At 40.7% G+C, this 12,166-nt stretch overlaps 1 protein-coding gene across 1 annotated transcript in view; it reads right to left on the bottom strand.

The window, feature by feature from the left end:
* LOC102053609 (cytochrome b-245 heavy chain) overlaps positions 1-12,166 on the bottom strand; it is a 21,590-nt gene continuing 9,424 nt past the window's right edge. The window contains exons 5-13 of the mRNA XM_005431905.4: positions 11,549-11,694; positions 10,548-10,738; positions 7,215-7,344; positions 6,316-6,408; positions 4,661-4,914; positions 4,208-4,370; positions 3,246-3,392; positions 1,931-2,055; positions 1-1,224 (exon numbers count right to left, since the gene is read on the bottom strand). Coding sequence (XP_005431962.1) covers positions 1,098-1,224; positions 1,931-2,055; positions 3,246-3,392; positions 4,208-4,370; positions 4,661-4,914; positions 6,316-6,408; positions 7,215-7,344; positions 10,548-10,738; positions 11,549-11,694 — 1,376 coding nt within the window. The 3' untranslated portion in view covers positions 1-1,097. The remainder of the gene's footprint in view (positions 1,225-1,930; positions 2,056-3,245; positions 3,393-4,207; positions 4,371-4,660; positions 4,915-6,315; positions 6,409-7,214; positions 7,345-10,547; positions 10,739-11,548; positions 11,695-12,166) is intronic.

Below are 12,166 nucleotides of genomic sequence, written 5' to 3' on the forward strand. Positions count from 1 at the left end.
AAATTATTTTCTTTCTCTCTTGCTGGTATTAAAGGTTTTGGTTCTTTTTTTTTTTTAAGAACCTGTTACCTGTAGTGTACATCCAGAAGTATTGTGCTGTGTATGGGTGTCTTGTGCACATCCGAAGATTGATTTGTAGCTATTCCAGCTACTGCCCACGTGATCATTGCTTTCTGAAACCTGTTTCACCATCAAAGAGGAACAGCTGAACAACAGGGCCAAAAGCACTGCATGTATTTAAAAACGCTCCAGAAAATACCCATTAAATCATTTAGGAACAAGTTTTTTTAAGCCTTGAAAATCAGAAATGGGAGTCTTGAAAACACAAAATCTCTTCTTTTTTGCATCACTGCACCATGAATTTGAAGATATGAAACAGCATGTTCAAAGCAGCTGAGCAATGTCTCACATGCCAGGTGCGGAACTTGGTTTGAAACCGTGCTTGTCATCCCCCTGCAGCTGGGGTGGGGGTGCCACTTGGAAATCCAGGTGGTTCCTTTGCAGTTCTCCACTTTCCTAGAGAGGAACAGCTGCTTTTCAGCTGCCTGTGTTATCTCTTGGACAAGATGTTTAGGCTTGTATTCGGAAACCTGAAAGATGCTGGTGCTCAAAGGAGATTCTCTCTTGTAAGGAACAACCTTTCCAAGTCACCCTTCCCCAACCCTGTCTTGTTCCAGGGACTCGCTGCAGCCAGGTTAAGCTGTCTCCTAATAGCAAGCATTACGCTAGAACGCTTTATTGTTTAATAGCATTAAGCTTTATCAGTGTGCATTGGTTCCCAAATGCATATGGCTGCCTAGACCTTTCAGCAGTCATTACAAATAACAGGAGGATAAAGGCAGTTAATTGAGGGGAAATCCCCTCACACAGACAAAGTAGATTTCTACTAAATTGCCAGCATACAGAGGGCAGTGCAAACTTCCCTAAGGTAAAACTTGACTCTTTTACTCTGCCACAGTGCCAAAATAATTCCCAAGAAGCAAAGGGATTTGCGTTAGTGTAGCTGAGATTAGAAGCTGGGCTGTCCTCAGATTCCAAATAGAAAAAGAGATCCAGTCTTTAGAAATTATATTGAATGAGTAACACATGCTTGGGAGTTAGAAATTTTCCTTGTTAAAAATGAAATGTACTCCTCGTGGGTCAGCTTCTGAGCTGCTGATGCTCTGCTTGTTGAGTGTGTCAGCTAGGCCCTCAGGTCCACAGAGGAAAACACCTATTCTGGAGCTGTGAAGAAAATGAAAATATGGTTAGGAACTAGGTATGGAGCAGTTGGATGTTCTTCATGTAAATCAATCTTATGTTCTGTAGGTGCAAGGTTTTTTTCTCAATTACAGGAACTGAAGTAGAACTTGATGTCTAGTCCTTAAAACTTATAACCCCTTAAAACTTGCAAGGCACTTACTACTGCCTTTAAAACAAACGGTGGGCTAAATCTAAGCTCAGCAGAAGTCAGTGAAGACAGGTTTATTGACCTCAGTGGAATCAAGGAAATAGAGCTTCGAAGAGCTTACGGCACTGATTCTTGAAAGGAACTCTTCTGGGTTTTTTCCTATTGATTTTGGGTGCTCAGCTAAAGGTCATCCATAGGCAGGTTTGGGGTTTTGAGGTACATAGTATTTTAGGAGGTATTCAGACATCACCTGATACTCCTGTCTAGCTGGAATGATGGGGTATGTTGTTTCTAAAACTATGGCTAATAATCAGACACTGCATGAGGTACCTCACCAAAAAGGAATGATTTTTTAAAAAAATATTGGTTAGAACAATTTGGTCAAGATCACATCCATGGCTGAAACAAGAATATAAAATACCTGGACAATGTTAGAAAAAAATTGTTCCTCAGACTTTATCAGCCAAAGGAACAAGAATATGCTATTATGGCATTTAGATAGAGGAAGTCCACGGACACTATCAATTTGTACAAGTTTACCCAGGATGCTGCCCTGCAATAGTTTTGAACTCATTTTCCCAGTTAGGTCTTCCATACAAGGTTTTCTGTTTAAGGCCTGTAATCACATCTTTCTCTTCTTCATGATGCACTACAAAGTGAGTGGCCTGTGGGAAATGAAACAAAGGACAGCGTAAAGACAGAGTTAGATATGGCAGTATTATGTCCTGTTAAAGAAGTAATGTCAATACACACTGAATTATTTCCAAACCAAGAATATGGAGTTTATGGTGTTTAGCAAGGATAGCTAACATTTGTGAAGTCCTGACTATCGGTGTCTGCCTCCTCCTTTTCCCCAGACTGGGCAATCTCAAGAGTTAAAGCTATGAAGCACTGAACACAGCAATTAATTACATTTCTTTTGCAATGAAGTGGTTTGGTCTACAAACTGTAAAATAAAGCTGTAAATTAAAACAGAACTTTCCCTTCAGGTACAATAATACAACTCCTTTGACCTTAATGAAGTCTTGCCAGTTTGATCTCGGGAAGCCTTGACCCATATGAGGAGGTCTTGTCCACTCTCCCTGTGTAACTTTCATCTAAAGCAGCTAAGCTAAGTAAAGCCAGGAAGAGAAGGTGGGGTTAAGAGCACAAGTTCAGGCCTTGCAGAGTTCTGCAGCACTTTTATATGAGGAAAAAGTTACAGGTAATGTTCTCCCCAAGCAAAAATTGTGGGACTTTTCCTTCTCCGCCCCTACCCCTCCCATGTGTGAGAACTTCCTATCTTGCTCCTGCCCCTCCCTGTCCATCTAGCTAGCTACAGGACTTTAGGCACATGGTGAATTTTGCAATGGTGAGACATAAGTTTTCACTAAAAGTAACAAAGAGAGCACCTTTCCTGACTCCATCACACACTCTGAAGTGGCTCAATGACGAGATGCTCCTTTCTATCCCCACAGCGACCTGCCTGCATGGGGCCAGACAGAGAACTCATGAGAGTCCTCAAACAAATGAGCTGCTGTTGCTCAGACTTTGTGCATTACCTTCCCTAGTCCCAAATGCTATTAATTATATTTTAAGCAATATTAGCTATCTTAGAGATACTTGCATGGTCAGCTGGGGTTGCTGCTGTGAGGACAGACTGCTTCCCAGAGTGCACAGCCGGAGCAGACCACAAAGTAAGTCAGAGTGCACATTAGCAGCTGATCCCGTGTAACTTCTGATGCGTAATACCTGTCTGCATGTAAAACCTCTGAGAGCCAGACAGAGGCCCATTTGGACATTCATCAAAACATAACAGACTTGCGAACATCGATCTCTGTGCATATGGAAGCAATATTTTCTACCATCTTGTTACCTGAGATTCATCCCAGCCTGTAAGGTAGATGTTATAGCTGAGAAACTCTGCGTTATTCCTCTCCTGCATTTGAGCCTCCAGAGATTGCAAGAGGTCAGCAAACCACTCAAAGGCATGAGTGTCCCTGCAAAGCCAGTAAAAATAAATCTGGAAGAGACAAGAGGAAGCTGTCAGGGGACATAGGAACTTACGGTTCCTAGTTTTATGTCTGCTAACAGAATGGGGATTGTAGAGTTCTTGTAGAAATTGCCCCAACTACTTCAGTAGATGGGTAGGCTCTTATGGAAGCTATTCAGGAGTTTTGATGCTGGGAGGGTTGTGAAGCAGAATGAGTGACAGCAAGAACAAGGAAATATCTTTCTATTTCTCTTCCACCAGTGGGTGACATTTTTAGTTCATGATATTTCCCCACATACATTATTGTAAAACAGTTTGTTAGGACATAAATAAATGATTTAGAGGTAGACTCTACCTCCCTTGGCAGGCAAGGTAAATTAAAATAGGTAACAAAACCAGTTCTGTTCTCTGAATATGACCATAAGAGCAAAGTGTGACCCCCACACCTCTGCACAGGGAGTTTCCAGAGGCAGGAGGGGAGAGGAGGATGCTAGCAGTGCTCTTCCACTGATGTATTGCTTTCTCTGTGCTTAGGGAAGGAATGCAATATTTGCATGGGCTGTGTCAGTGCCTTGGACTTCTTGTTTCTCATGCAGATTGAAAAGCATCTCCACTGGAAATCCCCAGGGCCACAGTGAGGATTTGTATGTGAGATTATGCTTGTAGGACATTTCTCCTTTAATTATGACCCTCCTACTTCTCTGCCTGCTAGTTTTGTGAGGTAGCTGGACTCTTCTCGTAGGACTCATGAGTGTCTGGAGCCACATCAGCTTTGCTGGGCCTGTTTTGATTTGGGCTGCCATCCCTTGAGCAATTCCATGGGTTCTGGGAAAGAGGACATGTACCTTCTTGAGTTTTAGGTTGGTCGCATCGTGGCAGTATTTGTACCAGACAGACTTGAGTACAGATGCAAAGGGGGTGACCCCTATTCCAGCTCCAACAAGCATAACAGTTTCGTAACTGAATACGTCCTCACTAGCTGTTCCAAAGGGGCCGTCCACAGCTATCCTGAAATTGAAAGTACTCTTAATAAATCAATAGTGAATATTTATCAGCACCATTTAAAATAACAGTAAAAAGGTAGGTATTTGTCTGCTACAACACACATTTGGGCTGAATACCAGTCAGCAAAAGAAGAGGTGGTGTTAATGGGAAGAAACTGTAAAGAGCCATCTAAGGCCCACATCTGTGTTGGAAGTAGTTAAAGATTGTATCACAGGTGCCACCAAACTGGTTGAGCAAAATTTAAACTGTCATAGGTGTTGGTTGACTTCACTGTGGAGACTTTTTGTACATACTTGGGCAACTTCCATGCCTCTTGGAATTCTTGTTTATCACATCCGCAGGCATTGAACAAACCCTCTGTCCAGTCTCCTACAATACGGACATGAATGCTGAAGTAATCCTCTTCTGGAGCAGAGGTTAATGTAAACGGATGCCATTCCAGTTTGGACACTGCTGGGCATTTGACAAAAATGTATTGCCCAACCTCCATCTTGAAGCCCTTCTTCATCATCTGGAGCTCAATTGTCTTGAAGGGATGAATGACCACCTACAGCGGGAGGGACAAGGGTAAAAAAGGGAAAAGGAAAAGGCTGTCTTCACTGTTCACTGGATGTATCTACATCCTCCATCACTAACAACATCCTCTGCTATGACAGCAAGGCAAGCAGGTGAAATTTTGTTCCCAGCAGAACTGGGAGTGAGGAACAGCACCTGACAGCCAGATGAAAGACTGCAGAAGATGCTGAATTTTTTTGGTTGAAGTATTTTTTCACACCATGTTTGCGGTCACTCCAAAAGGGACAGGTCAAACTGGCACGTCTTGTAACATATCACCAGATCTATGTATGCGCACTGTGAATTCCAGATGCACCTTACACAGTGGCACAGCGCACAGTATTAATAGATTTGACAGTGTATGTAGGGGCAAAAACACAGGGCTGTCATACAGATAGGGAATTGGGTAGATAGTGCCTCTGGAAACTTATGTTTTTGTGTGTGGGACCTATGGACATTTGGATTCTGCCTATCTTTAGCCAAGAATAAACAGAACAGTATTCTAGAAGCAAGGCTAGTATTTCCGTCACTACGATTTTTTAATCCTAAAGTTGTCTGCCAAGGTTATTTTCATTTTTCAGAAGAGATTTGCAAACGGGAGAATCAAGTCTATCTATTAATGTAGGTATTAATTATAGAGTTTAGCATCGTGGAAGAAATTTTCTGCCAACAAGACACTAAGCAGACACCATAGACATATGGTGTAGAAATGGCTCAGAGATATTTTAGTAAAATTATCAAAAAGCACACTAGGATCCTTCCAACATGTCAGCATTGTGCTAGGGCACAGTAGAGACACCGAATGTCATCCTTTAAAGCTTGCTATGATTTGAACAGGATACATCCACAAGATGTGTGGAATGTGAGGAAATTACACTGGGAAAGACCAGGGTAGTTCTTACATGTTTGAGCTTAGTGCTGTGCTAATTTGACTGTCAGACTTTCAGAACCAGTGTTTATATGTCTGCAATGCACAATGGGGAACAGAAGTTCATCATTTGCGTTGGCTGCACAAAATAGGCACCCCCTCACTCTCCTTTTCAGGAGTCATTTGTTCTGCTGAAAAATCAGAATTCTTAAATATCCATGTAGTTTTGAAAACAAAGATCTTAAATTATTCTTAAGGCTGTGGAATTTCTATATTATGATTTTTTCCACTCAATAAAAAGGAAACTAATTTCTCTTTCCTAAGATTCAGTTCTGCAGCATAGCTAACTTCCTCCTCTTGCTCTCTTTTAGAGGCAGGCTACATTTAGATGTTAGAGGTTAGCATCATGATAGCAGCCAGAACGTTCCTTTCACTGATGACATTGTAGGAGTTGCTGGCTTTGCTGCACCGTTTGGAAAAACTGATAAAGTTTTGCTGGGTGTTAAGCATAGCGTCACCACATACCTTTGTAATAACAACCTTCTGCTGTGACCTCCAAAACCGCACCAGCCTCTCACACAGGTACAAAACCATGGGACCTACTACCCACTTCCATGTCTGTAAGCAGAATAAAATGAGAAGTCAGGTAATGAAGATGGCAATTCAGATTGAGTCCTGGAAATGCTATGAGCAGACAAGTAATCTAGGTTCTGTATCAACCAGCGTAGGGACCCCTTAAGAGAGATGACACCTTCAAAATTACTTCTGGTCAGAGAGGGGGTTTCTTTGTTGAGAGTTGCAGCTGGCTTTTTAGTTGCCACTAGAGTTACAGCAAGGTATTTTCCTATGAGTGATATTGTCTTTGTCTAAAAATTAAGGTAACTAAGTCAAAGTTGTGGAGTAAAGCTCTGAATGTGTTGTTGACTCAGGTCTGTATTACTGTAGGAGATGTGGTTTCTGTTAACAGATCAGTCTGAAATGTGAACAAACAACCAGTCTGGTTAGTCAATAAAAGTTGAAGCTTCAATGTCACATTTCCAGACGCATTAATTTTCTGGTAATTATCATCAGTCCATTAATAATGTGAAACTATTTATTGCGTAGATTATAGCACTTTCTAGAAGTCCCCACGAGCCACAAAATACATTTTGGGTAAACAGATATGATTTGCGCTTTTGTTTTGCCTATTAATTTTGCTCATTTTATGGCACACTGGAAGGGGGTTGTCTGTCTGTCTGTCTGTCCATTTCTGCTTATAATCCATTTTGTCAAAATCTATTGCTTTATGTAAAGAAAGCAGCCACTGAAGAGTGCTGGGGGTTACACAGCAGCTTTTCCACAGCAAATGCATATGCTATTTAACAAAAAAAGAGTAAACTGTAAACATTTTTAATTGGATTTACACTCAAGACAACTGTTCTTACCATAGGAGGATTCCCTGAAAACTGGGGGATTGGGCAAGCCCCCTTCTTCCCCCATTGAGTGAAGTTCTTGTAGCAAACCTCTGGATTATGTTCAGCCAGGCTCTCATCTGTCTGCCCCCGTACAATACGCCTGGAAAAAAAACCCCAAGAATCATTAAGGCGATGAAATGAAAATGAAGGTATATGTCCCTTATTATTATTCTACAGCTTTGATATAGCTTGACTGCTCAAATCAAACCACAAAAATGTTATTGAAGTGATAAAAATGGAGAAGAAAGTTTGTGGGGAAAAATACTGACTACAAGATTAGGAAATGTAGAGGTATGTCCATTACCATTTTCAGGATGCAGTCACAATAGGAAAGCTTCATTCTTTCCAGAGTTAGCCTACTTTTTTCTTCAATAAAAACAAAACCTGGAGTGGGCAAGGTAGCCAGTTTCCTAGTGACTGGACAGAAATAATTTCTGTTGTTTATCTTAGAAATTTGGAGAGCTCTTTCCAACATACATTCTTCCTTTGACCCTTGCTCTCCCTCTAAAGCTGTGGAGTAGCTGTTCAGTCAGTGTGGATGAACACAGATGAACTTCTGATGCAAAGCAGCTATGCAAACTATATCAGCTTGTGTTAGCCTCCGGCCTCTATATTCTTGCTTGGTTAGGGTTTGTTGTTGTTGTTTGTTTTATTATAGAGAAGTCTGACTGCTCCAGTTCAGCTGTATTTCCAGTGGCAGAGCTAAAGCTGAAAGGCAGTTTCAGTTTTGAGGGGGAAAAGTATGTTCTGATCTTGTTAACTATTTCCTGCCTTTGTCTGGAGTTGTGCCAGCCTCAGGGGCATGTAAGAGTCCCCAGAATGATTGTAATTAGGATGAGGGTCATAGTAGAGAAATTTAGATTAAGATCTACTGATTTTCCTTAGAAACAGTCTGGTTCTGATCAGGCTGTTCAGTTTTATGCCAATATGATTCTGTTGTTATCTTCTTCCCATGACTTCTCTTTCTGCTTTTCTAGCTCGGTTTCCATGAAGTAGACTATGTTTCTCATGTTTCAAATAACATGTGGTATGTAAGTCATATATATGCCCAGCTTTAAGATTTATCAGAAGATTGTTAGAAAGCCTGTGCACCCTCTTAAAAGTTGCACTGCTCACAAATATTACTAACGAACCTCTTCCTCATTAAAGGTTTGATTAACATCCTGTCTGAAAAATAAAGGGAAGGAATGACACTGTCCTGGGAGTGTCATGAGTTGCAGTTTGCAGGAACATCACCAGCTGCAGTTTACTTCCCTACTAATGACAACGGGTTCATCTGAGCTGCCTGCCCTCTGGGATGAGTTGGGGGGCAGGAGGAGCCCATTTCCTGCCACTCCTCACCCTGTTGCTTAAGGGAAAGTGAACCTGAGGTTCTTGGCCTTGTCCTATGCTCCATTCAAGGTCTGACAATGCCAGTACCCTGTACAGGAGAAAAAAAAGACTTATTTTCCCTCATTACTCAGTGCAGATGCTCTTCCAGTACTGTAACTAAGCTTTCAGTAGTATAGCCTTATAGCTACTTCTTTTTCAGCTGAAAGTTTTACTTTAGCTTCCAAAGCAGGGTGATCTGCATCTCTGTGCTCTCTCCTCTTTACATTTACTGTGATGGGAAGTTTAGGATGTTTGTCCGTGACACATAGGTCATGCACAGAAAACATCAGTGCTACTAAAGTGCTGTAATGGCTTGTAACGGACAGGGATATGCCCCTTTGATTCTGTTAATTATCTTTCGTTCAGTTTTCTGTATATACATATCTGTATGTATGTATATATGCTTAAGTATGACACACAGCCTTCTGTCTCCTGAAATAAACTTGACATCTATGCCTCTCTCTAGCATGTTACTTTGAGACTGTCAGATCATACTTATTCCATAACATCCATCTTTGCACACGTAAGATGCCTTCCTTCAGTGTAAAAACCTGTCCAACTAGTGTATTAGTATTTTATCTAAACTCAAAATGTCCCTCTTGCCTCTAAGGCCAAATAAGTGAGGCCACTGAGTTCACAGCCAGAAAGCATCCTTCCCTCTACAGACAATAATATTCCTATGTTTATCTCCTTTGAAAGGACAGCTGAAGTTCTCTGACAACCACATTCAACCCCACTGCTGCCCAAACTCTTGTCTTTTCAGCATAGTGCAATTAAAACGGTGGAAGTATACTGAACATCCAAGTAAGCAAAAAGTCAACTTTTATGAAACACATACTCCTCACCAACCTCTAGGAAGAATTGCTTTCTGATAGCATTGTGTAGTTACTACTAGCAAGATTGTACATTTCGTCAGTAACTATACAGTCTTTGCTGCAGGAAACATGAACCACTTCTCCTTTTCTTTCAACAGGTTTTGCTCACACCTTCTCCTTCTTGTTTTGGAAGTTGGAATGGCCAAGTATGCTGGTGGTGATCCTCATCTGCCTTCTATTTTTGTTCTTCCTGTTGTGCTCTCATTTCTGTCTTTTTTCTAGCATTACTGGACTGAGAGGAAGTGTTTTTGAATAGTCATTTTTGCTGAGCATTTTTAAAGCATACTTTCTAGTGCACCTAAAATTTCCTTTAAAATGAACAACATTGTATAATTATGAACTATGAGATGTGGCTTGGATACTTTAGCCTTTTTTGTCTTTCTTTATGCGTCAGTTCTGTGGTTTTGAAAAATGTAACTAAAGTTCATTTTTCTAAGTGCTAAAATAGAGTTTGCATAGCACTAAAATTGTTTTGCTAGGCTTCTCAGCTATTTCAGAAGAAGCTACAGAATGAGCCAACAGTGGAAAAAGATGTTTGGCATTTGGAAGTTACAAAACCTTACAGTTGCCTATGGTTGAGCTGCAACAGCTAAAAATCTGTTCTGAAATGCTGCTGATATTAAAAAGTTCATCCAAGTCTGAAAGATAAATCTGTGTTACTAGAGTTTTCATTTACCCAACAAAATCCTAGGGTCTACATAATTTTTATGCTGAGATGTTCTTACATGCATGTATGTGATGGAATTCCTTTTAGAAGAGAAAGATAAATTAACAATTAGAAAAAAACTTGGGAAACAGCTTTCCCATTAGAATATCAGAAGAAATTGAGTATCAGTGAGCTTAAGTATGCCAGGTTCTCATGAAGCTTCATGCATGTGAATAGCTTGTTGTACATGTCAGTGAGAGCCACTGGCTCTCAAAGCCTGCATTGGCCCAGCATTGCTATCAAAAAATAACTGTTGCTTGGTAGCTTAAGTCCCTATACTTATGTGTGTAGAAGGCTTTACAATAAGATACAGTAGTTATTATGTACTGTGTGATAAATGTGAATACTCACCCAGCACCGTGGATGACAAGGCCAATGAAGAAGATGACAAAGAGATGGTGGGTGTACCAAAATACTTCGAAATACGACCTTCGGATGGTTTTGGTGGATGATGTGATGATTAGTATGAGGGCCAGTGTGATGATAACTCCGCTGAGACCAGCCAAGTACGTGAAAGCAACATATAGGCCTCCCACAGGATTCTGTGAAATAATTGCACACGTTGGTCTAAGGAAGGGGTCACACCAAAGCAGAGCCAGCTGAACCATCAGTATGTTTCGCTTGGCAAATCCTTTGCTTTGTTGTAAATCTTTAAGTCATCCTCTATCAATTTTGTATGCCGACAACGCCAAAATCCCACTCCATTTTTGTTGCACTGCAGATTTGCCTTTACTAAAGTAAGTGGAAGTAGAGGAAAAAGATTTCCCACCAATTCACACACCGAACATTGTTTCTTACTCTGCTGTTGCTCAGCAGTATGGGCTTGGGGAAGGTGAATATGTTTGCATAGCTCTGTTGTTGAAAGCTGGAGTTCTACATCCATTTTCAGGGAGCTAAATGACAGCTCTCCTTTCCAGTGGTGGCATGCAGCTGTGGGTCTCTTAACTCGTACAGACACTGGACACTTGGTGCTTCTGAGGAATGGGGAAGTTCCTTACTTTTGGTTTTTGTTAACCAGGGCTTAAGCAGCCCAAGTTCAAAACTTTTCCCCTGATTTCTGTGTACCTTTCTGTGTGCCATGTCTTCCTTAGTCACAAGACTGCTTTACAGAGTATTTGTTTTTACATAATATTTTAAAAAAACTACTTTGAAATCCTCAGGTGAAAAAGTTTAAATGCCAAAATTCAGCAACAATATTACTGATAAATATATGAGTGAATTATAAAAGGATTTGCTGCAAGATGGCCCAAACCCAGATTGTGCACACTAGAAATAGGTACTTTGCTCAAATAGTCTTATATGATCATCTAAATAAATGTAATAATGACTTTACACAGTCTGTTGTCACTTACTCCAATAGTTTTTCTAAAAAAGTTGACGTAGCTTTCATTTGGGTTATCACCAAGGCTAGAAAGCACAGCTGCCAGAGTGTGTTTCTCTTCAACACGGGCGTGCACACTCCACTCTACGTTGAATAAGTGTGCAATGGTGTGAATTGCTAGGAGTGACAGGAAAGAAATAATCACTGTTAAGCACAAGACAAGTACTGAGTGGTTTTGGCTACCATATGAAACTTTGGAACATTTGTCAACTGAAGCTTAAGACCTTTGCCACTTTCACCCTCTTCATCAAAATTTGAGATCACTGACATGTTCTACCTTACCAACTGAAGTTTACATCTTTTTGGGTGGGAGAAAGAAGTAAAGGTAAGTTTCCAGCACATCTTTGTTCAACAGAGGCTTTCAACAACTTGAGTAGTAGTATCCTAATACACGGGAAATGGAAGTATGGGATGGCTTAAATTATTTGTCAGGATTATCCAGGATTTATGTAGAAAAGCCAGAAAATGAATCTGGATCTCTTTGGTGTCACATTTGCTAGTGCTGCTTTGTTCTGCTGTATTGCTAATAATCACTAATAATGTTCATGATGAGCTGGATGTGTTCATAAACCTAGTACAGCTGAGGTGT

The sequence above is a fragment of the Falco cherrug genome, chromosome 2 (assembly GCF_023634085.1).
Source record: "Falco cherrug isolate bFalChe1 chromosome 2, bFalChe1.pri, whole genome shotgun sequence".
NCBI classification, from domain to species: domain Eukaryota; kingdom Metazoa; phylum Chordata; class Aves; order Falconiformes; family Falconidae; genus Falco; species Falco cherrug.